General features: G+C 45.5%; 1 protein-coding gene across 1 annotated transcript in view; it reads left to right on the forward strand.

The window, feature by feature from the left end:
• The first annotated feature begins 430 nt into the window (after window positions 1-430).
• The window catches only part of SIAH3 (siah E3 ubiquitin protein ligase family member 3), a 72,377-nt gene continuing 46,505 nt past the window's right edge, over window positions 431-26,302 (forward strand). The window contains exon 1 of the mRNA XM_023187414.2: window positions 431-689. Within this exon, the coding sequence (XP_023043182.1) occupies window positions 555-689 (135 nt within the window). The 5' untranslated portion in view covers window positions 431-554. The remainder of the gene's footprint in view (window positions 690-26,302) is intronic.

Consider the following 26,302-nt stretch of genomic DNA (forward strand, 5'->3'; position numbering starts at 1 on the left):
CTAGTAATATTTTATTTTCTCCCAAGCAGCTCTGGTGAGTCGAGCCACGATCTGCGTTATCCATCTGCCTACTTTGGAGCGGGGTGTTGTACTATTTGGCTGCTTAAACGCTTTACGTTCTTGCCAGGGCATTAAGAAAGACTCTCATGTTAAATTAAGTCAATTAATAAATGGAGACACATTAAGCAATCAATTTTGTCAGCATATCTCCCCAGCATTAGGTATGGTTGGCTGTAATCACAAGATAAATGCAATGTGCTGATCTATGGTAATGTTCAATAATACGTTCTCCGCCAGGTTCAATTCATCAGGGAGTTTCGGTAGGGAAGGCATTTGTTATTGGCTGTCTCTGCACCTCAAGGATAACATTTCCGTCCTTTTGATTGGCCGCCTCGCTGCTGCAAGATTCTAACCGTCTTATTTTGATGATGAATATGAAGGCGCGCTAAGCCGGGCTGGAGCGGAGTGTCTCAGAGGCTGCGCTCCTTCCAGAGCCCAAGGACTCACAGCTTCCTCCGCTGCCTTCCCGGGCCAACAACCCCCCAAAAGTTGTGATGCTTTTCTTTACCCAGTGCTTTGGGGCTGTATTAGATCTCATTCATCTCCGATTTCAGCACTACAAAGCTAAACGGGTTTTCTCCGCTGCCGGGCAACTTGTCTGTGTCGTCAACCCCACTCACAACCTGAAGGTGAGTCTCTGTGTCATTTTATCTTCACTGGGCTCAGGTTCAAGTCCTTTCTCGGAGGCGGCAGCGACCCTCCGGCGAGCGCGTGCAGCCCTTTGCAAAGCCGGGTCGCGGGGGCTGGGACTGTGTCTGGAACCCGGCGTGTTTGCCTCGGCTCACTCTCGCTCTCTAGGTGGCTGGGTGCTGTTAGTGACCGAGCGTTGTTTCCCTAACTGGCAGGAAAAATTGGATTGATGGTCTGGTGTCTTTCCCCGACGCTGTCAACCTGAGAGTGGCGTGGGGGGCAGAAGTGAGGGTGGTGGAGGGAACCGGGGGGCGTCCCCATCGCTCCCCCTAATATTTGTGGGCAAGTGCTCGGGAGACAGGATTTGAAGTTAGCCAAATTGCTCTCTGTCCCATGTGTTGGGAGAGGTGGTCAAACACGAGGATTTTAGAAGCCGCTGCGGGGTTAGGAATCCTGAAACAGGGCCCGGGGGGTGGGGGGGGGGGGGGGGGGGTTCTTTCTGCAAAGTATTTGTCCTTGTCCTCGGACTCGTGTGTGTGTGTGTGTGTGTGTGGTGTCGGGAGGATTTTGGCTTATTTCCTTCCTGCTGGTTAGATGCGCTCCTTGTACTGGAGCAGGATTTGCCTGGATTGTGTAATAATGAAACCAGCTCCGAGCTGCTGCCGCGGCTGCCTGGAGCTCCCTAGGCAGCTGGGTGCTGGGTTGCTCGTGGCTGCCTAGCTGCCCCGCGGCCTCTGCATTTGTACCCTCAGGTCAGTGCCCTTTTAGAGACCAGACAAAATTTGGGGTCCGGCAGAGCCGCTAAACATCACAGCCAAGACTGACCGGGAAAGGAACCATGGGCCACTGGCTAGGGGTGGTAGGGAGGAGGGGAAGTCAGGGGAGTGGGGGCTGGGGAGACGGTGAAGCTGAACTCCCCGGATGGGAAACTCAGCACCTTGCCTCTCTCCTAACATAAAAGGTGGACTCGTTGGAAGTTCCTTTCCTGTCCTCCTGTGTAAGGCAGACAGGACTGAGTGCCGGGGGGAGGGGCCATGTCTGCAGCGCCAGTGCCCGACAGTCTCTGTGAGGGTAGATCTGTCCCTCTGACCACTGTTGGGGAGGAAGAGCATTGGCTGTTGTCCATTACTTTATAATAAACTCCCAGGGCCAGACTATCCTCAGCTGCAGCGCCGCAGGTCAGCGCTGATGGGTACCCCCACTCCTAGAAGTTCCGCGGAAAGACAGCTGCCTGGAGCTGCTGGGGCTACATGCCAAGGCCAGTCCTGGTGGAGGAGCGATGGACTGTCCTGGGACCCCTATGGTGCACCTGACCTAGGATCTGACTCGCTCTGGTACCCCAGCTGTGACGAATACCATCACATGCAACTGTTCACACCTGCTCTTGCTTGGGAGCGCTTTCCTCTCATTCCACTATTTCTTTTCTTCTTGTATAATTTAGTTTTATAAATAAGAATTCACACCAGTCACCCTTGGCAAAGCAAGTATATAGCATACACATTAAAACATAATTCTGATTTCCATTTTATGGCCACTTTTGAGACCGCATTCAAACTTCCATTATTTTGTCACTTTGCATTAGTTAGTTCCCTGGGGCAAGAAATTTTGTTTACTTCTGTTTTGTATTTTAATACCTTTAAAAATTGCTTATGAGACTTTAGCATTTCTGAAGTTTGAATTTATATGGTTCATTGACTGCAGCTGATGATGGAGAATAGCAAGGTGTTAAGGCCTCTGTGTGGAGTGAGAGGAAACCACGTGTGTGTATTTCTCAATGATGTCTGCCTGGGTATTGACAAATCATCTTGCTGCCCTGACCCAGGAGTCCAGAGTTAGGGTTGGAGGCCTTGAGTCAGCTCTGGCCAGCTGTGTGAATTTAAACGCCTCCTGCACCTCTTTGAGCCTTCCCTTCCTCACCTTTTAAATGGGCTTATGAACATCTGCCCTTTCTCCGCCTCAGCTTTTGAGACTGAAGAGAGGTATCAGAGGTGTTTCACAACTCTCCTCTAAAAATGATGTATGTTATTGTATATATAATTTGTAGAGTTCCAATAGCAAATTCAAAAGTTGTCACTGAACACATTCAGGCAATTTAGAAATCAGATAATCAGTAACATAAAAATGGATGACACGCTTTGAGAGGCCAGGGCTCACTTTTTCACTTACACGCTTATCTGGCTTTTCATTTCCCATAAAAAAACACTTAGGGATTTTTGCTCAGAGGAGCATCACCCCAGATAAAGCAAGTTGAGTGCTGCTAATGTCCCCAGGATGTGGAATGAGGCACACAGGATTTGGAGAGGGCTCCAGGTAGGGAGAGACCTGGAGGGTGCAGGTGGCCCATCAGGTAAGTTGTACCCCCTTCTCAAACCTAAGGGCTGATAGTCATTTGCAGAGCTTTAAAAGGACTAACTCTATAGGAGCATCACTGCCCCACTGCTTGTATTAAAAAGCACATGTAACCTCAAAAAAAAATCTCCTTCTCAACACTAATTTCCATAAACAGACCACGGAAATATGCCTTGGATGTAATAAGCTGTGATCTATGTAATGAGGAGGAATGTCCTTCTTTTTTTAAAGGAAAAAAAATTCTGTGGCAATATTAACCCAGAATAGCTATTGATCTGCCGTGCTTCCCCACACTTTGTATGACAGGCCAGTACATGAAATGGTGACCAAGGACAGAGAGACTACAATCTTGCTTTCAATTTTCTGGGTTGCGTGTAGCTACAAAGAGGGCTGGGAAGCTTGTGTTTTTCTTTGTGGAAGCATTTATGTGTTTTATCCTTTCCTGGGCTTTCCTGAGAATTCGAGCCAACAGCATTTTAGAACCTGAGGCAAGTGCTGAGTTATAATCAAAATTCACTTACAAAGCAAAGAAAATTGTGTATTTGCCATGCTTCTACAGGTCACCTTCATTCTCGATCTTATTATGGTGATTACTCAGTAACCTGGGATTCCTTCAAGCAAGCTGATGCCTTTCCTTCTAAATGGAAGGCAGAGCCTTCCCGGGGACGTCAGATCCTCTGGTTAAAGCCGTTACACCCCTGAAGCTCACCCTAATTAAAAGGGACATTTAGAGTAGCCAGCCTTGAACATAAGAGACCTCAGCTTTCAGTGAGTGCCAGGCAGTGGAGTGCAAACAAGACCTTTTCCCTCAGTCTCTGTCTCTGTCTCTGAGGACCACTTGCACAGATTAGGGTTCCAAATGGTGCCCCCACTTCTTTCCACCCTGTGAAAAGTGACCGTCAAGGAGCCAGCTCTCTTGGCCGGCTGCCCTCTGCTTCCTCATTCACAGTGGTTATTGAAATGTGGCGAGCAGACTTCAGGCTGGCGCTCATGAGGACGCCTGCTCCTGGTCCTGATTCAGCACTCCTCTCTCCCTCCTGTCCTTTGCTTCTTTCTAAACCAAGAAAGCCTTTCTCTCCTGGCTCCACTCCCACTGGCAGTAGCTGCTTCTACAGTGTCCTGCCCTGGGCAGCCCTGCCTTCTTTTGCACCATCTGCAGAGGTGCCCTCTGAGGGGAGGATCGGTCAGTCCCTGTGCCCAGGTTTTTCCAGAGAAGGCTCTGTAGTACTAGCCAGAGCCCTTCTGGCGTCGGTCATGAGCACTTCCCAAGCAGGCAGTAGCTAGGCTGAGGCTGGCTGAGTGGCTTCCTCCTCTTAACCACAGCCTTTGATAAACAAGTTTCTGAAAGAAGAATAGCAAAATGCTCTCTGGCAAACTTCCATGAGGCCCTCTCTGATACCTCCACCCCGTGCCTGCACCACCCCAGACCACCCCATTAACCTTGGGTTACAACAGAAACACATATGTGCACACACACACATGAACACACACACACACGAACACATGGAATGGGAGGGGCATATGGGACAATCGTGGCATTAAGTGCCTGACAGATATGAAATCTAAAGCTAGGGCACTTCAGTACCATTTGTTGATGCATCCACGTGCCTTTCATTCTAAGACCAACCTGTGCGGATAAATGTGTATTGAGTGGCAGTGGGGAGGGTGGGAGCTGTAAGGAAGAGGAGGAGGCAGGACCGGGAAAGGAGAGATGTGAGATGTGTGCCCGCCTTTGCCATTTATGGGATAATCTTTGGAAATCCCATGCTGCACCGGGCTTTGCTAACTCTGTTTCACACAGCACAGCAAGCGGCTGAATGAGAGGTAAAGACCTGAGCATTGTCTTTAGAGATTTAGAGGTGGCCTTTGGAGTGTTCTGCATGAATACCTACTTTAAGCAGTTAAAGGCTTCCTACAAGATTGTTTAATAGCTGATATGTGGGTTACTCAGTTCCTCTCCACACAGTCACCTCTGACGGTCCCATTCCCAGAGCTCTGGGCATTTCACAGTCTTCTTTCTCTGTCCAGTCTGGAGTCACTTTGCCAGAGGGGCTGGAGAAAGGGTAAGGAAGGGGACCCCAAGCTGGTGGGGGTCACTGTGCGAGCATTATTCTAAAGGCTTTGCAGCCTCTTCTGGCCCATGGGTTTCTGTGAATATTGTATGACACTCCATTCTGTGGGCTCAGAGCAGTCGTGCGGCTTTTCTGGCTAATGGTGATTGCAAATGAGGCTCCTGAGTCACATAATGGGGAGGCCCAGAGCCCGGAGCAGTAATTTGGTTAGCCGTGTGCCAGTGATTGAGTTGTAGGGGAGGCTGAAGCTGGTGGCTGTGATGAGGTGAGCCGATTACCTCTGTACTACATTGATCCAGCAGCCTCGAAGCAGATTTGGTGGAATTCTCTTCACCGTGATCCCTCAACCTGCAGGGACTGTTTGAGAAAATTAGAAAATAGATACTGAAAGCTTTCTTTGAAATCCACAGAGAGGTCTGAGTTATTTGGATGGCTTCCCTGGGGTAAGATGGATTATTTTCCTAGCAATTAACAACAAGAACAAAAATTAACTGTGGAGATATTTTACCCTTAGCAAAGTCATCTTCATCCACTAGCTCTGTTCCTCCAAAGGGAAACAGTGACCTGGTTAGACACGAAATGTCCAGTGGAAGGAATCAACCCAAAGAATGGAGGAGACCTTACTGACAAAATTGAGACTAGAAATTAGGTCTTCTAGGTTGGGTGCGGTGGCTCACACCGATAATCCCAGCACTTGGGAGGCCAAGGCAGGTGGATCACCTTAGGTCAGGAGTTTGAGACCAACCTGGCCAACGTGGTAAAACCCGGTCTCTACTAAAAATACAAAAATTAACTGGACGTGGTGGCGGGCACCTGTAGTCCCAGCTACTTGGGAGGCTGAGGCAGGAGAATCGCTTGAACCCGGGAGGTGGAGGTTGCGGTGAGCTGAGATTGTGCCACTGTACTCCAACCTGGGCAACAAGAGCAAAACTCCATCTCAAAAAAAAAAAAAAAAAAAAAAGAAGTTAGGTCATCTAACATCAGATCTATATTCCTACACTGCCTCAGGTTGCCTTCAAATTATGCTAAGTTAAAAGTCCCTTCCTCCAGATGCATGGTGTGAGAGCAAAAACTTGCAAGAGTCCCCTTCATGTACCCTATCTCCCCTCCCTGTACCCTATCTCCCCTCCCGGGGCCAGCAGCATGACACCCTGGGCTGCACCACACACCTTGCCATCTCCCCTTTACCACAGCCACATTTTCTTCACAAATTAGAGCTTCTAAGTCATCATCCTTCCTTAATCCCTCACCCCTTCTATGAGTTTGGGCCATAATTTTGAAAGACACAATCTGAATGTTGAAATTGGGAAAGATGAAAGTCCCAAAAATATAACTATGGAAAAAAATTTTTAAAATTTTAAGACCCTTATTTACATTTTTAAGAGAAACACACAAAATACAACAGTGTTTTATAGGCCACTTAACACAATAAAAGAGGCAATAGTAACATGCATATTTTTGCAAGCATAAACACTCAGATATACTAACAACTGTAGCATGGGGATAAGTTATAAACAGACAAACTATATTCATAAAAAACTAGATCAAAAGGGAAATGTATAAATGCATATTACTATGGTTGGTAATTGTGTGCACCCAGCTTTATAACTGTGGCTATCTGAAACACTGTGATGGACAACGTAAATCTATTGATGGATGGCTCAAAAACCAGCGAGTCACCATTGCATGTGCAGTCACCCAAACCACCGAGATCTCAAGAAATTGTATCTTTCACAAATGCAGATGTACAGAAAGGACAGCTCTTTATTTACTGAGGAAGTTTCAACATTTTTACACACACACACAATGCCTATACACAAGGTCAACATTGTGATAATGCACTTTCCTGGAGTCAAATTTGCAAAAAAAAAAAAAAATCCTCAAAACAAAAGAGAACTCTCTAAAAGTCTTCACACAATGTATACATCTATTATTGGAGACAATACGAAGATTAAATACATAGCATAGTATATTGGAACTGTGTGTGAAAGGGCAGAAGTAGTACATGATTAAATAATTTGGCAGGGGAGTTTTTTCGTATCTTTCACCTGCATTTTCACTTCTTCTAGAATCTTCAAAATAGTCGCCACACTTGTATTTGGAGAGTGGTTGTGGTCTACAAATTTTATAAGTGTATGCTGTCCACTTGAAAGTTTGGTTATTGCTGGGCCATTGCAATTAAGTGATTTTCTGCTATCATAGCACCGATGTAATTAGCTTTTAAACTTTTATCTTTCACCATTAAATAGCTTCATACACTTAACTTATCACAGCATTTTTGTGAGGGGTCAATTTCACAGATCTCTTCCATTGTGTTGTAAGGAATGTATAAGAATGAATGATATTCGGCTTCCCCAGTACCAAATCTGTATTAGTCAGGGTTCTCCAGAGAGCTAGAACCAATAAGATATGTGTGTATACGGATATATGAGAGGGGATTTATTAGGGAAATTGGCTCACACGATTATGACTGCTTAGTAGTCCCACGACATGCCCATCTGCAAGCTGGAGACCCTGGGATGCCAGTAGCATGGCTCACTGCAAGTCCGAAGGCCTTAGAACCAGGGAAGCCAATGGTTAACTTCATTTAAATGTGGTTGCTGGTGTAAGTCCTGGAGTCCAAAGGCTGGTGAGCTTGGGGTTCTGATGTCCAAGGCAGCAAAAGAAAAGTCTGTCCCGGCTCTCAGAGAGAGATCGATTTGTTTTCTGTATTTGTTTCTCCCAGCCATCAGCCAATGAGATGTGCCCACCAACACTGAGAGCAGCTCTTCCCCAGATAACCCACTCATACTCACACACTAACCTCCCCTGGAAACACCCTCACAGAAACACCCAGCATAATGCTTTACCAGATTTCTAGGTATTTTTAAATTCAGTCAACTTGACACCTAAAATTTAGTTCACAAGTCCACAACTTAGCACCCATATGCATCTCCTTAAATCATACTTAATTTCCGCATAAGACAATAACAAGGTAATAGTTCTGCCTAACACGATGCAACTAACATGGTGCAGTTATCCTGCATATAACCTAAATGTACCAATCCTTTCTCCAGATTTTGACTTTCAGAATTTTAACATTTGGGATTTTAATCTTTTGGGAATGAGATTTTTCAGGATTTTAGACTTTAGGGATTTTGATCTTTGGGGATTTCAACTTTCAGGATTATAATGTTTGTGATTGCATCTTTTGGGATTATGATTGGCACCAATTGTTAGCATTGTCATTATGATGAAAGCAGCTACTCAAAGCTGGCTTTGACTCCCCACACGCCTCACCTGGCTGTCTTTCTCTGCCTTCCCTTCCTCTCTGCAAACTTTGGTGCTTGCTGTTTCTTGGTATTTTGTGAGTTATCTTTGGCCTTGAAGAGAATTGTGAATAGAACAATTTTTTTGCCTCACGTGAAAGTCCGATTTGTCCTTAATGTTTAGCTTCAAAGAAAGCATGGAACCCCGTTGGGCTCTGAGCCTGGAAGACAGGCTGGGTCTCAGGAAGACACTCATGCCTGCGTGGGACAGGAGCTGAACGAGCTGGGGCCTGTCATTCACAGAGCCAGGAGCCATGCAGATAAATCCCCTTCTCTGCTCATCCTGAAAACATGCCCCTCATGACTTATGCATTCCTTCTTTTCATTAGCAGAGGCTCGAGTAAGCACGTGGGTAGGTGGCTCTGTGAGGGGTATCTGATTTGAAGGGTATATATCTGCAGGCTCAGTGACACCACTCTGAGATTCAGCAGGGTAGAGAGACAGATGGAGGCAGAAACTGCATGTCCCTGTGAGGTTGTACATTTTCTCTCTGCCCTGCAGTTCACTGCACCTTGAGGACATAGCTTCCCTCTGAGCGGGGCATGGATGACAAGGGGGATGATGCTCAGTCCAGGCTGCAGCCTCTGGAATCAAGGAAGGGCAAGACAGAACCCCTAGATCCCACTGTCATCAGAAAATTAAACATTAATGAGCTAAGCCCTAGGCCTGAGTTCTCTACACTCCAACTTGAGTTTCTACACACACACACACACACACACACACACAGAAATAATGGCAATTCTGAGATGCTCCCCTGTGTGGGCCCTGAGTGGTCTCTGAATAGAAGTGTAAGATCACAGAATGCAAAGCCCAGTGGGTGGGGAAAACTGGCCCCCAGCACAGTGGAAGAACAAATAGAGATAAACAAGACCCTTCTTCCCCAACCAGTCTGTAAGCAACCAGCCTCAGGAAAGAGGTAAGCGGAGAAAGTGGTGTTGGGAAAGAAGATAAATGTTTTAGTTGAGGACCTAAAGTATGAATTTTGGAGTTAGATCTGGGTTTGAATCCAATGTTGCATTCCTTGGATAATATCTTTGGCCTCCCAGAGTCTGCATGTCCTCCCCTATAAAATGGTTGTTGTAAAGATTAAATAATATGATGTACAGTCCGGGCACGGTGGTTCATGCCTATAATCCCAGCACTTTGGGAGACTGAGGCAGAAGGATTCTTAAGCCCAGGCGTTCGAGACCAGCCTGGGCAACATAGTGAGACCTCATGTCTCCAAAAATATAAATATTAGCAGAGCATGATGAACCCCACACCTGTAGTGTCAGCTATTCAGGGTGGAGGGACTGAGGTGGGATGATCGCTTGAGCCCAGGAGGTCCAGGCTGTGGTGAGCCACGATTGCACCACTGCACTCCAGCCTGGGTAGCAGTGTAAGATCCTGTCTCAAAAAATATACATACGATTTACATAAAGTGTTCAGCACAGCACCTGGCATATTACAATGACTCCATTAACAGTAGTTATCGTCATTAGAGATGTTACCTGATGCACGAAATGTGACCCAAGTTCCTTTGCCTAAGTTTGGGTGACCAAACTTTTACTCCAACTGTATGTTGGAGGGAAGGGGGAAGGTACAGCAGTAAAATGACATAGCTGTTGAGGACCATGCTTTTGAAGCACACAGTGTTCAAGCTGAGAGCCAGAATAATATTCTAGTTCAAGGACCCGGTCTAACAAATGTGGTTCAAGGGGATGAAGTGACTTGCCCCAGGTTCCCACTGATGAGGCTCCAACAGAGCTGGGGATGGCACTCTTTGGTTAAGGACATTGACTCTATAATATGTCCCCATGACAGTGCTGGACCTCTTCCCAGAGGGGTCTTGTTCTCAGGACCTTGTCAAGGTATAAACCAGCTGGACAACAGCGGGGCATTAAAAAGGCAAATGGTCCTCGTGTCTCTAGTGCTGGCACAAATATATAGTGAGAGACAGGGATAAGGCTCCAAGTGAAGTCACCAAACCCTTGCAGCCATCGTCCCAGACCTTCAAACAGCAGGATGGATCCAAACACTACATATTCATCTTGACTATGGCACCATCAGAAAACAGATCAGAAACAAACATAATGTTTTTACGAGAAGAACAAGGTCTTTGTGGATAATTTAGAATTGTGGTCTAACTGGAAATGTCAGTTTTACTTGCAAGATGCTATATCTTGTAATCATTTCTTGGTCCCTTTAATGTATTTTTAATCAAGAATAAATCCATGATAAGAAGGGAACTGCACATTGCAGAGCTGTTTTCAGCTGTGGCACCAGCACTCCAGCAAGGAGAGTGTAGCCTGAGAAAGGAAACGGTAGGCCCTGGCTCCCCAAGATGAAAAGGACATGATCTTCTGCGGAAGAGATGGGCCACTGCAGCGCATGCTTGGAGAGGGAGGGCAGGATTAGCTTGGCATTAGGAAGGCCCCATAGAGATGAAACCAAATGCAGATCAGTAACACAGATTTTACAAGAGACTGGTCAGCAAGACTTGCCACCTGCCAGCTTCATAACCAGACTTCATGGCCCCTTGGATCTAACTGCTACGACTCTGCCAAGATGTGCCAGGGAGTCCAGGGCAAGTGGCCACTTGGAACTTCGGGTTCCCGCTCTGTACTTTAGGGATGTATGATGACTTATACTAGGCCAAGGCGGCTACACATCCTGAAACCCTGACGATAGTTTTCTACTGTATTAGTTACGCACACAATAAAAGCAATAATGATAATAACCACAAAATGCTACATCGAGGAACTATGTTAAGTGCTATTACATTTAATCATCACTGGGAAGTAGTATATTATTATCATTCTCCGTTATACAGAATATCAAAACAGAAAAAGGTTGAAAAGCTTACTCAATGTCACCCAGGTCTTTGTGGCAGAACCTTTTTTAAAAATTAAAATTCTGTGCTTTAAAGCATGTCTTGATATGTCATCCCTCAGAGTTACTTTTCACGACAAACAACTGAGCCGACATGCTTGGCCTTAGGATTAATATTGAGTATATTTCACTTTAAAACGCTGAGCCGGGACCCTGTCTTATTCATTCTGTGTGTATAAACACACACAGAGATGCTCTGGCTCTGGGCGGGCCATCCTGGTAGCATCCTCTGTGCTTCTCTATGCTGCCTGGTGGGATCAAGTTCCTGTGGCCTGCGCAGTGACTTGTTCCCTTCCTCCTGCTTGCTGGAATAACCTCCCAAATTTACCACTGCATCCAAATCCTTATCTCGGGCTCTGTTTTTGGGGAACCCAAATTAAGACTATGTGTATATTTTTTAACTGCCTAACATTTATTGAGCACTTACTAAGTGCCAAGTACTGTACTAAGTGATTTACCTGAATTGCCTTTTAAAAAATCCTCAGGATAATTCATTAGTCTATTTCCAGTTTACACATGAGGAAGCTGAGGCACAGAGAGATGAAGTAACCTGTCCAGAACCCATTCCATGAGCAGCAGAGTTTAGCTCCTGGTCTTTGTTTGTTTGTTTGTTTGTTTTTGAGCCAGAGTTTCCCTCTGCTACCCAGGCTGGAGGGGAGTGGTGCGATCGCCACTCACTGCAACCTCCACATCCTGGGTTCAAGTGATTCTCACGCCTCAGCCTCCCAAGTAGCTGGGATTACAGGTGCACACCACCACTCCCGGCTAATTTTTGTATTTTTGGCAGAGATGGGGTTTCACCATGTTGGCAAGGCTGGTCTTGAACTCCTTACCTCAGGGGATCCACCCACCTCGGACTCCCAAAGTGCTGGGATTACAGGCGTCGGCCACAGCACCCGGCCTAGCTCTTGCTTTTAACCATGATGTTGAGCTAGCTCTCCTTCCTGATCATAGAATTGGTTGTCTGGAAGCTTCTACAAAGAGCTAAGCCCTCCAAATTCAGGCTTGGTAAAAATTATGATTTTTGTTTGTTTGTTTTTTGAGACGGAGTCTTGCTCTGTTGCCCAGACTGGAGTGCAGTGGTGCGATCTCAGCTCACTGCAACCGCCACCTCCCAGGTTAATTGATTATCCTGCCTCAGCCTCCCCAGTAGCTGGGATTACAGGTGGGTGCCACCACGCCTGGCTAATTTTTTGTATTTTTAGTAGAGACAGCGTTCCACCATGTTAGTCAGGATGGTCTCGATCTCCTGACCTCATGATCTGTATGCCTTGGGCTCCCAAAGTGCTGGGATTACAGGCGTGAGCCACCGCACCCAGCCTAAAAATTATGATTTGTATACAATATTTCTGGAAAATCTTTGTCACAACTTTATGTAAATACCCAATTCAAAATTATCCTGTAGGAAAGGAAGTTTGTGCTCTATGACCATGTTTTTTTAAGAAAGGAGTTATCTGGTTTAACAGGTGGACAAAAATGTCTGAAACTGGGACTGGTCTCCAAATCTGGGCCATATGATTGTCTTGTCATTATCTAACAGTGGAAGCTGGTTGACCACATTGGAAATGCAAATGCTCTCTAAGCATTCACATACTATGAAACAGGCTGCTTTTTCTCTAAAAAAAAAAAAAAAAAAAAAAGAAGTCTATTTATACAAAGCAAAAATGGCCTTTAAGAGAACGTGGCTTTTAGCATGTAACACCTGTTCTCTAAGAGATCCACAGGCCTTTTGAAATTTCCTTTCTCATTAGCAGTCATACTCTATAACTAAAATTTTTTTTTTCTAAAATCAAAGAGGAACGAAACTTTAATGACCATTTCCTACCTAATTTAACTCAGCTTCTACCTTGGTTTCTGGTAAATGCTTCCCCTTATGCCCTTCCAACATTTTCTTTTTCAAATACTGCTGTGAGAAGAACCGAGTGCAGGAGGCGTCAGGGTGAGAGGTGGGCTTCTGGAAGAAAAGCGGGATGATGCCTCCAAGCCGTGTGTCCAGGTCGAAAGCCAGAGAAAGGAGGCACTGTGTCCACATTGACCCTAGAAAGCGGGAGGAAAACACTCAGGCAGGAGCCAAGGAGGGAGAATCACCAAAGGAGGTCTCAGAGCCACCTCATTAAACAGCACTGATATCTGGGAAAAGTCACCAAGGGGTGCAGAAGGCTCACAGGAGAGACTGGAATGGAAGGAATGAAAAGGAAACCTGAGGAAAGGCCTCAGACGTGAGTGATGTGCCATCGTCACAATTCCCTGTCCTCCATGATGTCTGCTTGTCACAGTGTCCCCCAGGGTGGTGGCCTGGGGGCACTGGGGCAGGCGCTGGCACTGCAGGAACCTGACTGTTCTCTGCCACCCCAGTGCCCTGTGCGAGCCTCCCTGTAAGCAGGAGGGCTGATGAGCACATCAAGAAGCTGCCTCATTGAAGCCAAAGTGCTACATCTGTTTATGGTAATTAAATAAATGCCAGTTGGACCCTTCTCAGTGTGCTTACTGAAGCAAGTGCCAGAAACGCGCTGCTCTCCAAGAATCGGAGAGAAATTAGAAACAGAAAGGCGAGCTCCCAGGCACTTACCACCCACTCCTTGAAAAGACTTGGCCAAGGAGGTTTACTCAGAATCAAGAGGCTAAGCTTTCATTTGCAGTTCTGGCTTGCTTCCTTGTCTTGAGCAAGTTGCTTAACCTTGGCTACTTAATCTGTCAGATGAGAAGATGACCCTTGCCCTTTACCTCCCTCCAAGGTGACCTTGGTGTGCAAAGATGAGTCTTTACAATTGAACTGATTTACAGGCTGCCTCTTTTCTTTTTTCTTTTTTCTTTTTCTTTTTATTATACTTTAAGTTCTAGGGTACATGTGCATAATGTGCAGGTTTGTTACATATGTATACTTGTGCCATGTTGGTGTGCTGCACCCATCAACTCGTCAGCACCCATCAATTCGTCATTTATATCAGGTATAACTCCCAGTGCAATCCGTCCCCCTCCCCGCTCCCCATGATAGGCCCCGGTGTGTGATGTTCCCCTTCCCGAGTCCAAGTGATCTCATTGTTCAGTTCCCACCTATGAGTGAGAACATGCGGTGTTTGGTTTTCTCTTCTTGTGATAGTTTGCTAAGAATGATGGTTTCCAGCTGCATCCATGTCCCTACAAAGGACGCAAACTCATCCTTTTTTATGGCTGCATAATATTCCATGGTGTATATGTGCCACATTTTCTTAATCCAGTCTGTAACAGATGGACATTTGGGTTGATTCCAAGTCTTTGCTATTTTGAATAGTGCCTCAATAAACATACGTGTGCATGTGTCTTTATAGCAGCATGATTTATAATCCTTTGGGTATATACCCAGTAGTGGGATGGCTGGATCATATGGTACATCTAGATCTAGATCCTTGAGGAATCGCCATGCTGTTTTCCATAATGGTTGAACTAGTTTACAATCCCACCAACAGTGTAAAAGTGTTCCTATTTCTCCACATCCTCTCCAGCACCTGTTGTTTTCTGACTTTTTAATGATTGCCATTCTAACTGGTGTGAGATGATATCTCATTGTGGTTTTGATTTGCATTTCTCTGATGGCCAGTGATGATGAGCATTTTTTCATGTGTCTGTTGGCTGTATGAATGTCTTCTTTTGAGAAATGTCTGTTCATATCCTTTGCCCACTTTTTGATGGGGTTGTTTGTTTTTTTCTTATAAATTTGTTTGAGTTCTTTGTAGATTCTGGATATTAGCCCTTTGTCAGATGAGTAGATTGCAAAAATTTTCTCCCATTCTGTAGGTTGCCTGTTCACTCTGATGGTAGTTTCTTTTGCTGTGCAGAAGCTCTTTAGTTTAATCATATCCCATTTGTCAATTTTGGCTTTTGCTCAGGCTGCCTTTTTTCGAAAAAGTTTGAGGCAATTTACACCAAATGGTGGGGCGATGTGGTGAATACAATAGACATAAAATGGAGAATGCAAACAGGTTAATTTTATGAGTTTAACCCATTTATCGTGGGTGACAGAAATTTAATAGAAAAGAAAATCCACAGAGGTATTTTAAACACTTATCAATGTGTTGGATACATCACGGACTTTGGACTAGGATGTGGCTTCAAATTTAGTTCTAATATTCATATCTATGAGATCCTTGGCAAGTTACTTCATCACCTTGAGCTTCGTTTACCTTGCCTATAATAATACACACAATGTGAGGCTACAGAAGAATTAATATGGTAAATATAACCAAAAGCACCTAGACCAGAGCCTGGCACACAGTAGTGCTTTCATAAACATTGATTTCTTTTGGCCTGTATGCATTCCTCCCTCCCTCCCCCCCTCCCTCCCTCCCTTCCTTCCTCCTTGTCTTTCTGTTTCTTCCTTTCTCTCTTTATTTTTCTTTCTTTATTTTTCTTTCTGTCTCTTTCTCGCTCCTTCCTTTTTTTCGTTCTTTTTCAAATTTAAATAAGGAAGTCCCCAAAACACTCCTCACATTATTTGATGAGTGAGTTAGAGAAGAACCTCTGGGAATGAGAAACAGTTTGAAATTAGGAAAGGAAGTGAGCCTTGACCTGCAGAGAAGGGACAAATTTTCAAAATGAGTGATGACTCTATGAACGAATCCAAAGTCACCAGATGAGTCTCTTAAATTCTCTGAGTCTTATTTTATTACTGGAGTGTAGAATTCATAAGTTTGGTTTCCTCCTTTGCCCCCTGGATCTCCCCAAAAGATTTGGGAGTAGAAAAGGGAGAGCTGGGAAGATGTTTTCTCCACGTGAAGCTGAGAAGACGAGGGCCACTGTTATGGTGTCCCTAGGGGACACAAATCCAGGTAGACATGAAGCTTCAGTGGGAAACATGGGGCTGGCACTAGGGCGGCAGATGTCTACACATTTACCACTAACCAATTATAAAATAAAGATGACAAATGCAATTCTCTTGTAGTCTCTGAGGTCACGTGGGTATGTCCAAGCAGGCAGGATGTGGTGTGTAAAAAGTGACCACCAGCAAATATTACAGGCAACTGAGGACATCCAGGAATGTCCAGGAACAGGAAGCAGGGTCACAGCCACAAGTTTATTGACTGAGGCAGGATTTCTTTATTTCAACTTTTAAGTTTGGGGTACATGTGCAGGCTGTGAAGGTTTATTTCATAGGGAAACGTGTCCCATGTTGGTTTACTGCACAGATCATCCCGTCACCCAGGTAGTAAACTCAGCATCCATTAGCTGTTCTTCCTGATGCTCTCCCTTCCCCCATCCCCTCACAGGTGCCCTGTGTGTGTGGTTCTCCCCTGCCATGTGTCCATGTGTTCTCATCAATAATCAGCTCCCACTTACAAGTGAAAACATGCTGTATTTGGTTTTCTGTTCCTGCATTAGTTTGCTGAGGATAATGGCTTCCAACGCCATCTATGTCCCTGCAAAGGACATGATCTTGTTCCTTTTTATAGCTGCATTGTATTCCGTGGTGTATATGCGCTACATGTTCTTTACCCAGGCTATCTATCACTAATGGGCATTTAGATTGATTCCATGTCTTTGCTATTGTAAAAAGTGCTGCAGTGAACATATGCGTGTGTGTGTCTTTATAATAAAATAACCTGGCAGGACTTTTCAAGACCTAGTCTCGCCTTCTCCTCTGTGAAGCCTTTCCTGATAACCCTTGACCCTCTCGATCTGCCTCACTGGTTCTCACTGATTTTACGCACAAAGCTCAGACTCTCCACTCTAGGCATTCACTTGCATATCCGTGTCCCTATCAGATGGTGAGTTCCCCAAGGGCTCTGTATCCCCAGGCCTGGTATAAATGACTGGCTTGTATAGTGGGTGCATAGTAGATGTAGGTCTAATTAATAAATAAAGGCTAAGAACTGCAAGTACAAGGCAAGGAAGTGGGAAAACTAAGCATGTTATCAATACAGAGGCTGAAGAACAGGGAAAGAATCAGGCGTCTCCCAAGGCGTGCTCTAAGGCAGAAACGTGATGTTCAGAGAGCTGTCATGTACGAGACCAGAGCCTGAGGAGCAGTGAGACTTGGTCCCAAGCCCCACAGATCCCTCCAGCCTGTGGAGAGTGTTAAGTGTCTGAGCCAGACTGGGTCTGAGCTCACAGCTGGGGTCGAAGATATAGAAGGTTTAGCTTAATGCTAAGTGCTGGTCTCTGGAGTCACACTACCTGGGTTCAGCTACTGCCTCTACAGCTGCCAGCCATGTGACTTTGGACTTGAGTTTTAGCTTTTTGGGGACCTCAGTTTTCTCATCTGTAAAATGGCAACTGCCTGCCTCCTCTGGTTGTTCTGAGGACTAAATGAGTTAATATAATAAAGTGCTTGACACAGAATAAATGCTATACAGATGTTAGCTGCTATTATTACTATTGTTGTTGTTGTTATTATCATTACTAGATGTGAGGAGGGAACCCTTAGTTCATAGGTCCTGATGCTGATGCAGTGAAAGGAGAGAAAAGAGTCTAGTGTGTCCAGCTTCCATTTACTGGATTGTAGCTGCTCTAACTGTGACTGATTAGTAGTTGATAATCTGAAGACTAGTTCTCTACATGCTATTGAGAAATACTTTAAGTTTCATTTTTGGAGAGCCTGGGAAATAGTCACTATCACAATAATACCAAAGGTTGGCTTTTTTGAACAATGGGTTTGAGATTTGTTTGTGAGTATATTCAAGTAAATCAGGGAGCTTCGTGGTTTGGGAGGTGGTGGAGAGAATCACTCTTCCTCCTTCTGCCCTTCTAGTCTATCTTGTGGCCTCTCACACCTGCTGAAGGGAACAAAAGAACAGGAAAAGGCCCTTTAATAATTAAAGGAAAGTTTCTATTTACTTGTCTTTAAACACACACTTATAAAGCACTTACTATGTGTTAGGCACACACTGTTCTAATTACTAATATTAACTTATTTGATCCTCAAATAACCCTGTGAAATAGAGCTATGATTATATAGATGAGGGATCTGAGGTCCAGAGAGGCTTAGCAATGAGTCCAAAGCCACACAGCAGCAAGTGGTGGAGTCAGGATTGTGAACTCAGGAGTTCCTCCTGCATCACCTCCAGAAGGTGTAAGATTAGGTACCGGCACAAGATGGTCAGCACCCCTTTTCTGGCTCAGAGTAGGTCGGTTCGCGGGCCTGACTCTGGGTGGCCCAGCTTTGGAAGGGAGGTGTCATGTCCCACAGACACTGAGCTGGAAGCCCAACGGGACAGCCTCCAAGAGGACTGGGATGCTGCCCACCAGCCATGGACCCTGAGCACGCAGGGAGCACTGCCCTGGAACCTGAAGCCTCTCTGCTGCATCTTCCTGTTGGTTTTCTATTCCTTAGTCTCAGAAGGTGCTAACTTCTGAATTTCAGTGAAATTTGAGGCCCAGGGGATATTCTCCCTTTTTTCCAAGCAAGAAGAGAAAGCCCCAGGGAGCCCATCCATGTCAGTAAGCAGCTCTTTGTGATTGCTGGGCCTTCACAATTGGACAGCCTTTTCTTTCCCCTGACAGAGATAAATGTTGATAACTCAATGATGATAAAAACATTGTAAAGTGTCAAGCACAGCATGTTTAGTTACAAAAGCTAGGAATAATTGCTTCAGCTTTGCTGCTAGGAAAACCAGTTGTTGAGTCCAGGATAATTCTAGTAAGAAATTGGCATTCAGGGATTAATTATTTGGAATGTAATGACTGCTACAACCCAAACTAATGAGAACAGAAGGCAGTTTCCAATTAGAATTCCGGGAATGAGATGGGCTTTGCCAGACTGAATGGTACAGAATGGAAGAGCTTTTTTTCCCCTTTGTTGTTGTTGTTGTTGTTGTTTTTCCTTTTTGACCTCAGTATTGGTTGGGCAAAAAATAAGAAAGCATTTTGCAAGAACAGCTTCTGAGAAGACTAGCCAAAAGTCTGTGCAGACGCCTCAGGAAAACTCTTGATTGATTGTTAAAAGCCTGGCTGAGCTCTTCCTGGAGGCCCTGAGCAGGCTGGGGGCAAGCAGGCCAGGGTGAGTCATCACCATGGTAGGGAGAGGGAGCCAGCTCTGGGCATGGAATCAGACCTGTCCCTGCCACTTACCAGCACTGACCTTCCGCAGGTCACGTCCCCTTTCTGAGTCTGTCCCCCTGTTGCAAAACCGGAATGGATAGCAGCACTTACCCTGCCAACTGCAATGGTTTATCGCGAGGATCATATGAGAAAATATCTGACAAGGTGCTCTACAATCTTTAAATCACAATGTGGATAGACAGTATCATTTGGATGAACCACCCTCTTTCTGTTCCTTTTATTTGTGTGCTTAGCCCTGCCTTGTTCTGAAAAGGACTGCCGTGTGTGTGTGTGTGTGTGTGTGTGTGTATGTTTGTGTGCATGTGCGTGTGTGGGTGTACTTTCTTACACACACTACGAGCGCCATGTAGAATTACTGTCATGGCAAGCAGTTGGTCAGTACCAAAAAAGACCCAGGGTGGTTGACTGGGTCCAGCTACACAGTAGCCTGAGGGCCCTGGGAGGGAGTTGATTCGCTCTAAGAGAGTCTAAGATGTCTGACCTTCAGCAATGCCCTTGTCAGACCTGGATCATGGATGATGGAGGAGAAATGAGGAAAAGAAGCGGGGGTAGCTTTTTTATTCAAGTGTTTATTTATTGAGCACCTACTATGAGCATACATTTATTGACACCTGCTGTGGAGAGTGGTGCTGTAATGGAGAGAAGAAAAGAATCCTTAGAAGATGCCCACTCTAATGGGTACCTCATGGGAGAGGTCCCAAATTTGTCACCTGTTTCCCAGTTCCTATCCAGTTCCCCCGACCTCCGTCTCTGCTTTCTGGCTGTCGTTGGCAATAGGGATGCTGAACAGAATTTCCCTGAATTCCTTCAACCAGAAGGCGCATGCATCAAAGTCCCACCACAAAATAAAGAGTCTTCAGATTGCTAACAGGACTTGGATGATCAGAGTACGTTCTGAGAGAGGATTTAGACCTGATGCTTTTAGGATAAATCAAAGTCAACAGAAAAATAGCAAGTGTTGCTGAGGATGTGGGGGAATTGGAACCCTTGTGCATTGCTGGTAAGAATGTAAAATGGTGCAGCTGCTATAAAAAAACATAGCTCGAAAAAATTTAACGTAGAATTACCATATGACCTAGAATTATACTTCGGGGCATATACCCAAAAGAATTGAAAATAAAAAGTCAAATGGATGTTTATTGCAGCATTATTCACAATAGCCAAGAGGTGGAAACAGCCCAAGTGTCCATCAACAGAGGAATCAATAAACAAATGTGGCAGATACATAGACTGGGATATTATTCAGCCACAAAAAGGAGTGACATTCTGCTATCCCACATGAGTAAACCCTGAAAACATTATGTTCAACGAAATAAGCCAGACCCAAAAGGACAAATATTAGATGATTCCATTTACATGAAATTTCTCAAGTAGGCAAGTCCATAGAGACAGAAAGTAGATTAGAGGCTACCAGGGATGGGGGAATTGGAAACAAGGAGTTCCTGCTTCATGGTGACAGTGTCTCTCTGGGGTGAGGAAAGGTTCTGAAAATAGATAGTGGCGATGGTCACACACATTGTGAATATAATTAATGCCACTGAATTGTACACTTACACATGGCTAAAATGGAAGATTTTATTTTAGATATGTTTTACCACAATAAAAAAATATATATACTTTGCTTAAATCAAAACAAACAAAAGAAAAAGGCCAAGTCCCCAGGCAGAGTTGGGCATGGCGGGGCCCTTGCCCACCTGGGTGGCCACACCCCACACCTCTCTTCCCTCCTCCCTAGGCATTTCCCGCTGGCTCTCCCTAGCACTCATCTGGCCCTCCCACCGCTGGGTTGGAAATGCTCTCCCACCCTCCCAAAGTCCGTCTTCTCAGGCCACCCGACCAAGGTGGGGTTCCTTGGCTGTATGCTCTAAAGGACCCATGCTCCTTTGCTCCAGAATATGCAGCTTAGCAGTGGGATATCTGAATGGTGTCTGACTCCTCCATGAGACATGAATGCTGTGAAAATAGGGTTTTGGTTTCATCTCTCCACTATGGAGACACTGCATAGTAGGCCCTCAATAAATACATACATGTTGGGTGAAGAGACACATGAAGGAATGAGCTGTTCCATCTTCTCTCTCATGTCCCCTCCTTCCTCTTTATCCCACTATCCATTACCCACAGCACTCACCGCTGTCTGAAACAGTGTGATGTCTTCATTGCTTTATGTTTCTATGGTGTCCCTGCCTTCTGATTAGAGTATAAACTGCTTGAGAGGAGGGACTATTTCTTCCTTGCCCACCGTAGCTTCCCCAGTCTAGAACAGTGCCTGGCATATTGGAGGGGCTCAACAAGTATCTACTGAGTGAATGCAGAGCAGACCTTCATTAACTCCTTCCCGGATTATTTTCTACTCCATATCAGTGCCAGAGTTGTGGTCTACAAATATCGATTTGCATATGACCCCCTTCTGCTGAAAGCCTCAGTGCCTCCCCCAATTCCTGGAGGTAATAAAATCTGTGTTCCTGTTGGTGGATACACTGGCCTCTCCTGGCACCCCCTCGTCACTGATCATACCTTCTCACCGCTGGAAGGCTCAAAGCTCATTACATAGACCATTCTTTTTTTTTTTTTCTGAGGCAGAGTCTTGCTCTGTCTCCCAGGCTGTAATGCAGTGGGCCCGATCTCAGCTCACTGCAACCTCCACCTCCTGGGTTCAAATGATTCTCTTGCCTCAGCCTCCCAAGTAGCTGGAACTACAGGCATGCACCACCATGCCCAGCCAATTTTTGTATTTTTAGTAGAGACGGGGTTTCGCCATGTTGGCCAGGCTGGTCTCAAGCTCCTAGCCTCGGGTGATCCACCTGCCTCGGCCTCCCAAAGTTCTGGGATTACAGGTGTGGGCTACCATGCCCCGCCAACATAGACCATTCTTAACTCATTCTGTGCTCTCTCCCCAAAACACCCTCCTCTGCCTTTTTGATTAGTACTTTCTTACCTTCCAGGGCCACTCAGAGGTCCTCTCCTGCTGGGAGCCCTTCCTTAAACCTCCTATGTCTGTCTCTAACATGGTATAAAACTGCTACCCAGCTGCGTTCTCCCATTAGACTTAGGCCCTGAAGAGCTGGGAGCAAGTTTAGTTCATCTCCGTGCCTCAATGCCTGGTAGATGGTAAGCACCAGTGAAGAGGGCTTTAACCAACCCCAACTCTTCAGAGTGAATTTGGAAATGAAGCAAGTTGCCTCTTGATTGAGATAAATGACCTCAGTGTTGTAAAACCACCCTTAGGCCAGACAGGTGTGCACCCTAAGCTCTGCAGGACCCACCTGGCCTGCCTCGGGCTATGCCCCCACCCCACGCCTTGAGGAATGTGCAGTCCCACCTGAATGTCCCCACTTGTAGCTCACACTTCCCTTGCTAGGCCTCTCTCTGGGTACCTGGGGCTTGCTTGTCTTCTGCAGGCCTGTCCTCCTCCCAAGAGTACACAGTGCCACCAGCATGCATGCCCCTGACAGGTATCCAGGCTCACTTTTTATGGAGACTTTAGACAGAACTTAGATGTACAGGCTCAGGTGGCCACATACATCAGGTGTGGGATGGAGCCAGGGACGGGAAGAGAAGCAAGTGGCTGCCCCTGGAGCTACAGCTGACTCTGTCCAAGGGACATATTCCAGAACTCTAAGGAGTCCGAGCCCTCTAATTCAAACCCGGCTTTCTCGTGTTATGAAGATGTTCATTTATCAAGATAGGAAGAAAAATGGACTGTATTTAACAGCCTATTGGCTTAGTGTGTAACTCTGAAACATTTAGACAAATGGTTCATGCTTCTTTCTGTGACCCTTGCCCAGGATCTCGCAAATGTTAGAGGCAGGCCTGCACCCAGCCAGGCAGGAGAACTGCACCCCGGGACAGAAGGCTCCTGGGGTGTGGTTCATCATGGCCTCGAACCCAAGTGCCTCTAAAAACAAGATAATTGCTGCACTAAATAGGAGTGAGATTTATTAGAAATTAGAAGCAATGCTTGGTCTTCTTAGAGGGAAAAAAATACAGAAAGGGAAACAAGCAAGACTGTTTTGCCTCAAACTAATTGATGGAGATAGATGTCAGAACAGGGGTTATCTCTGGAGGTGGGAGCATGGGTCTGCCTGGGAAGCGGCATGAGAAAACCTTCTAGGATGTAGCAAGTGTTCTATATCTTTTGAGACAGGGTCTTGCTCTGTTGCCCAGGCTGGAGTGCAGTGGTGTGATCGTGCAGCCTTGACCTTTTGGGCTCAAGCAATCCTCCAACTGTAGCCTCCCAAGTAGCTGGGACTAAAGGTTGACACCCCCATGCCCAGATAATTTTTTTATTATTATTATTTGCAGAGACGAGGTCTTGCTATGTTGCTCAGGCTGGTCTCGAACTCCTGGGTTCAAGCAATCCTCCCACCTCAGCCTCCCAAAGTGCTGGGATTATAGGTGTGAGCCACTGCACCCAGCCATGTTCTATATCTTGATCTGGGTGGTGGTTACTGGGTCATGCATATGTTAAAATTCACCAAGCTGCACAGGTGAGATTAATGCATTTTACACACAAGCAGTTTTTGGAGTCAGTCAGCTTGCTGACTTATGCTAGCTCTGCCCTTGAGCTAAGTTACTGATCCTTTGAAACCTCAATTTACTCCATGGCAAAGTGAGTAAAATCAACACATCTACCTCACAGCGTTGTGGTGCTGACGAAAGGTCTTGGTACTCAATCAGAGATCATTCTAGATTCACTATTATTAAATTAGTTATGTAAGGTATTGCTTATTAAAATGCTTTGAAACTTTGAAAAGGGTGGATTTTTTTAAATGCAGTTTTTCTGCAAAAAAAAAAAAAAAAAAGAAAGAGTTAATTCTGTTCAAAACTCTCCTCCCTACTAACTATTCTGTCAATACCACTTGTTTTCACTGACTGATTCCTTTTAAACCACATATGGGTCTAGATGCTGACTTTTCTGCACGGTAAGCAGGTTTCCCCTTCACCATCGGGCATGACAGTGAGACCGGAATTCAATCCTAGAGGAAACCAGAGCACACTGTTGAAAATGACTTATTGAAAGAGACCTTTATTGTCATGGACTTCACCTCGGGCCCCCCAAAAGAGGCTTCATCTGGCTGCATTTGATTTTTTATGGAAATGTCCTGGCTCTAATCTAATTCCACATGGAAGCTCAGCCTGGATTGAGAGGAAATTTAGACTATCTTTCATTAGATGAGCTGGGATAGCAGTTTTTGAGTCTCACGAAATAGCGAATTATGCCTTCCTTATTATACTGTGGTTAAATTTTGCTGTTCCCAAAATGCAACTTCAAAAGAAGAAGTGGGCTACGACACAGAATCCTAGCAGCTTTCAGAGTAGCATTCGTTCATTTGTCAAACCTTTACTTGGTGCCTGCTAAGGACAGGCACCATCGGGGTGAAGATCATTGGAGTGAAGATCACCACGCCCCTCAAAGAGTTTAGCTAGTTCATCTCTAAATGAGGCATCAGGACCATGAACTTCAGCCACGGAAGGGTATGAACCAGTCAGGGTTAAATACTCAAGAGGAGAAGGGCAGGAGAAGAAACCTGTACAGAGCACTCCCATAGGCCAGTCATGGGGGGATGCTTTGCTTATGATATCTCATTTAGTCCTCCCAACAACCCAGCAAAGCAGTTATTATTATTCTCATTTTACAGATGAGGAAACTGAGGTTCAGAGGAGCTAAGACATGGCCATAAGTTGCAAAGTCCATTAGCGGACGTGGGATGGGCTACCTAATTTGTGGGGCCCAGTGAAAAGTGAAAAGTGGGCCTCCTTGCTCAAATGTAAGAATTTCACAGCAGTGACAGTAGTGCATTAAATTGGGGCACTGTGGGAACTGCACAGATTGGATGTCCGTGAAGCCAGTCTTGAGTGGAGATGCTACAAAGAATTATGGAAGCAGAGAGGAAGGAAGAACCGTGGTTGGCTGGAAAGATAAAATTAAAAGCTTTATCGGTAGAGGTGGCAGGGGCCTGGAAGGGGAATGTGGCTTTGGTATCATGTAGTCTGGACACAAGGCTACCCTGGTGACTGCTTTGACTGAATTAATCAGAGCCTGATGTAGCCAGGAGTTGAATGAAGTATCTCCTGAAGCCTATGGGACTCACAAGTCTGTCCTGGGAGCAAACCACCTACACAGAGAGAGGAAAGGAATCCAGCTCTAGGGTTCATTTGTGGCTGTTTGGAACTTTACCAACCCCCTCTGAGAACTCTGTGACCTCCTGGACTGGCTCCAGGCCTGGACTGGACTTGTCTGTAGAGTTCCATATTAGTTAGAAATAAAATCAGTTATAAATAGCAGAATGGTCAAATAACTGTGGCTTGAACAAGTAGTGGTTTGTTTTTCTTACAAATCACAGCCTGGGGGTAGACGGTGTCTAGCATGAGTCCAGGTGCTCAGAATGTCAGGATTGGCCTGTCTGCTCTTCTCTTGCCCTTTCCTTCGCATTTGCTGCCTCGTATTTGCAAGACACTGGCTGCAGCTCCAGAGTCTCGACTGCATTCAAGACAAATGGAAGGGGAAAGGGTGACACTGTTTCATTTTATTAGAGAAGCAAAAGCTTTCTCAGGATCCTGTCCTCCAAAAGACAGCTCTTAAGTTTCACAGACCAGAGCTGGGTCAGTCACACAGGCACCAGAACTGTCAAGAAGGGCCAGGGAAACAAAGAATAGTGATTGGCTCAGACATAAGAGTGACCACTTTAGCTGCCATGAATGAAACTAAAGAGCTGTTCACCATGAAGAAAAAAGGAACGGGTGGTGGGCAGGCCATTAAAACCATGGTTTACTCGAGAGACTAAACTAGCCCGCTGAGTTCATCACAGTTGATGTGTGCATCTCCCAGAGACAGTCCTAGGGGATCCCCAGGTCAGGGTTGGTCTGGGCGTCCATCTGGAGATGTTTGTCACCCCAGAATGTTGGAGGGGTGCCAGCCTCTGCAACCCACAGCCCTCAGCTCTCACATTATCTCTTTATTTTAGGGCACCCACAACT

This window comes from Piliocolobus tephrosceles, chromosome X, assembly GCF_002776525.5.
Source record: "Piliocolobus tephrosceles isolate RC106 chromosome X, ASM277652v3, whole genome shotgun sequence".
In the NCBI taxonomy this organism is placed as follows: domain Eukaryota; kingdom Metazoa; phylum Chordata; class Mammalia; order Primates; family Cercopithecidae; genus Piliocolobus; species Piliocolobus tephrosceles.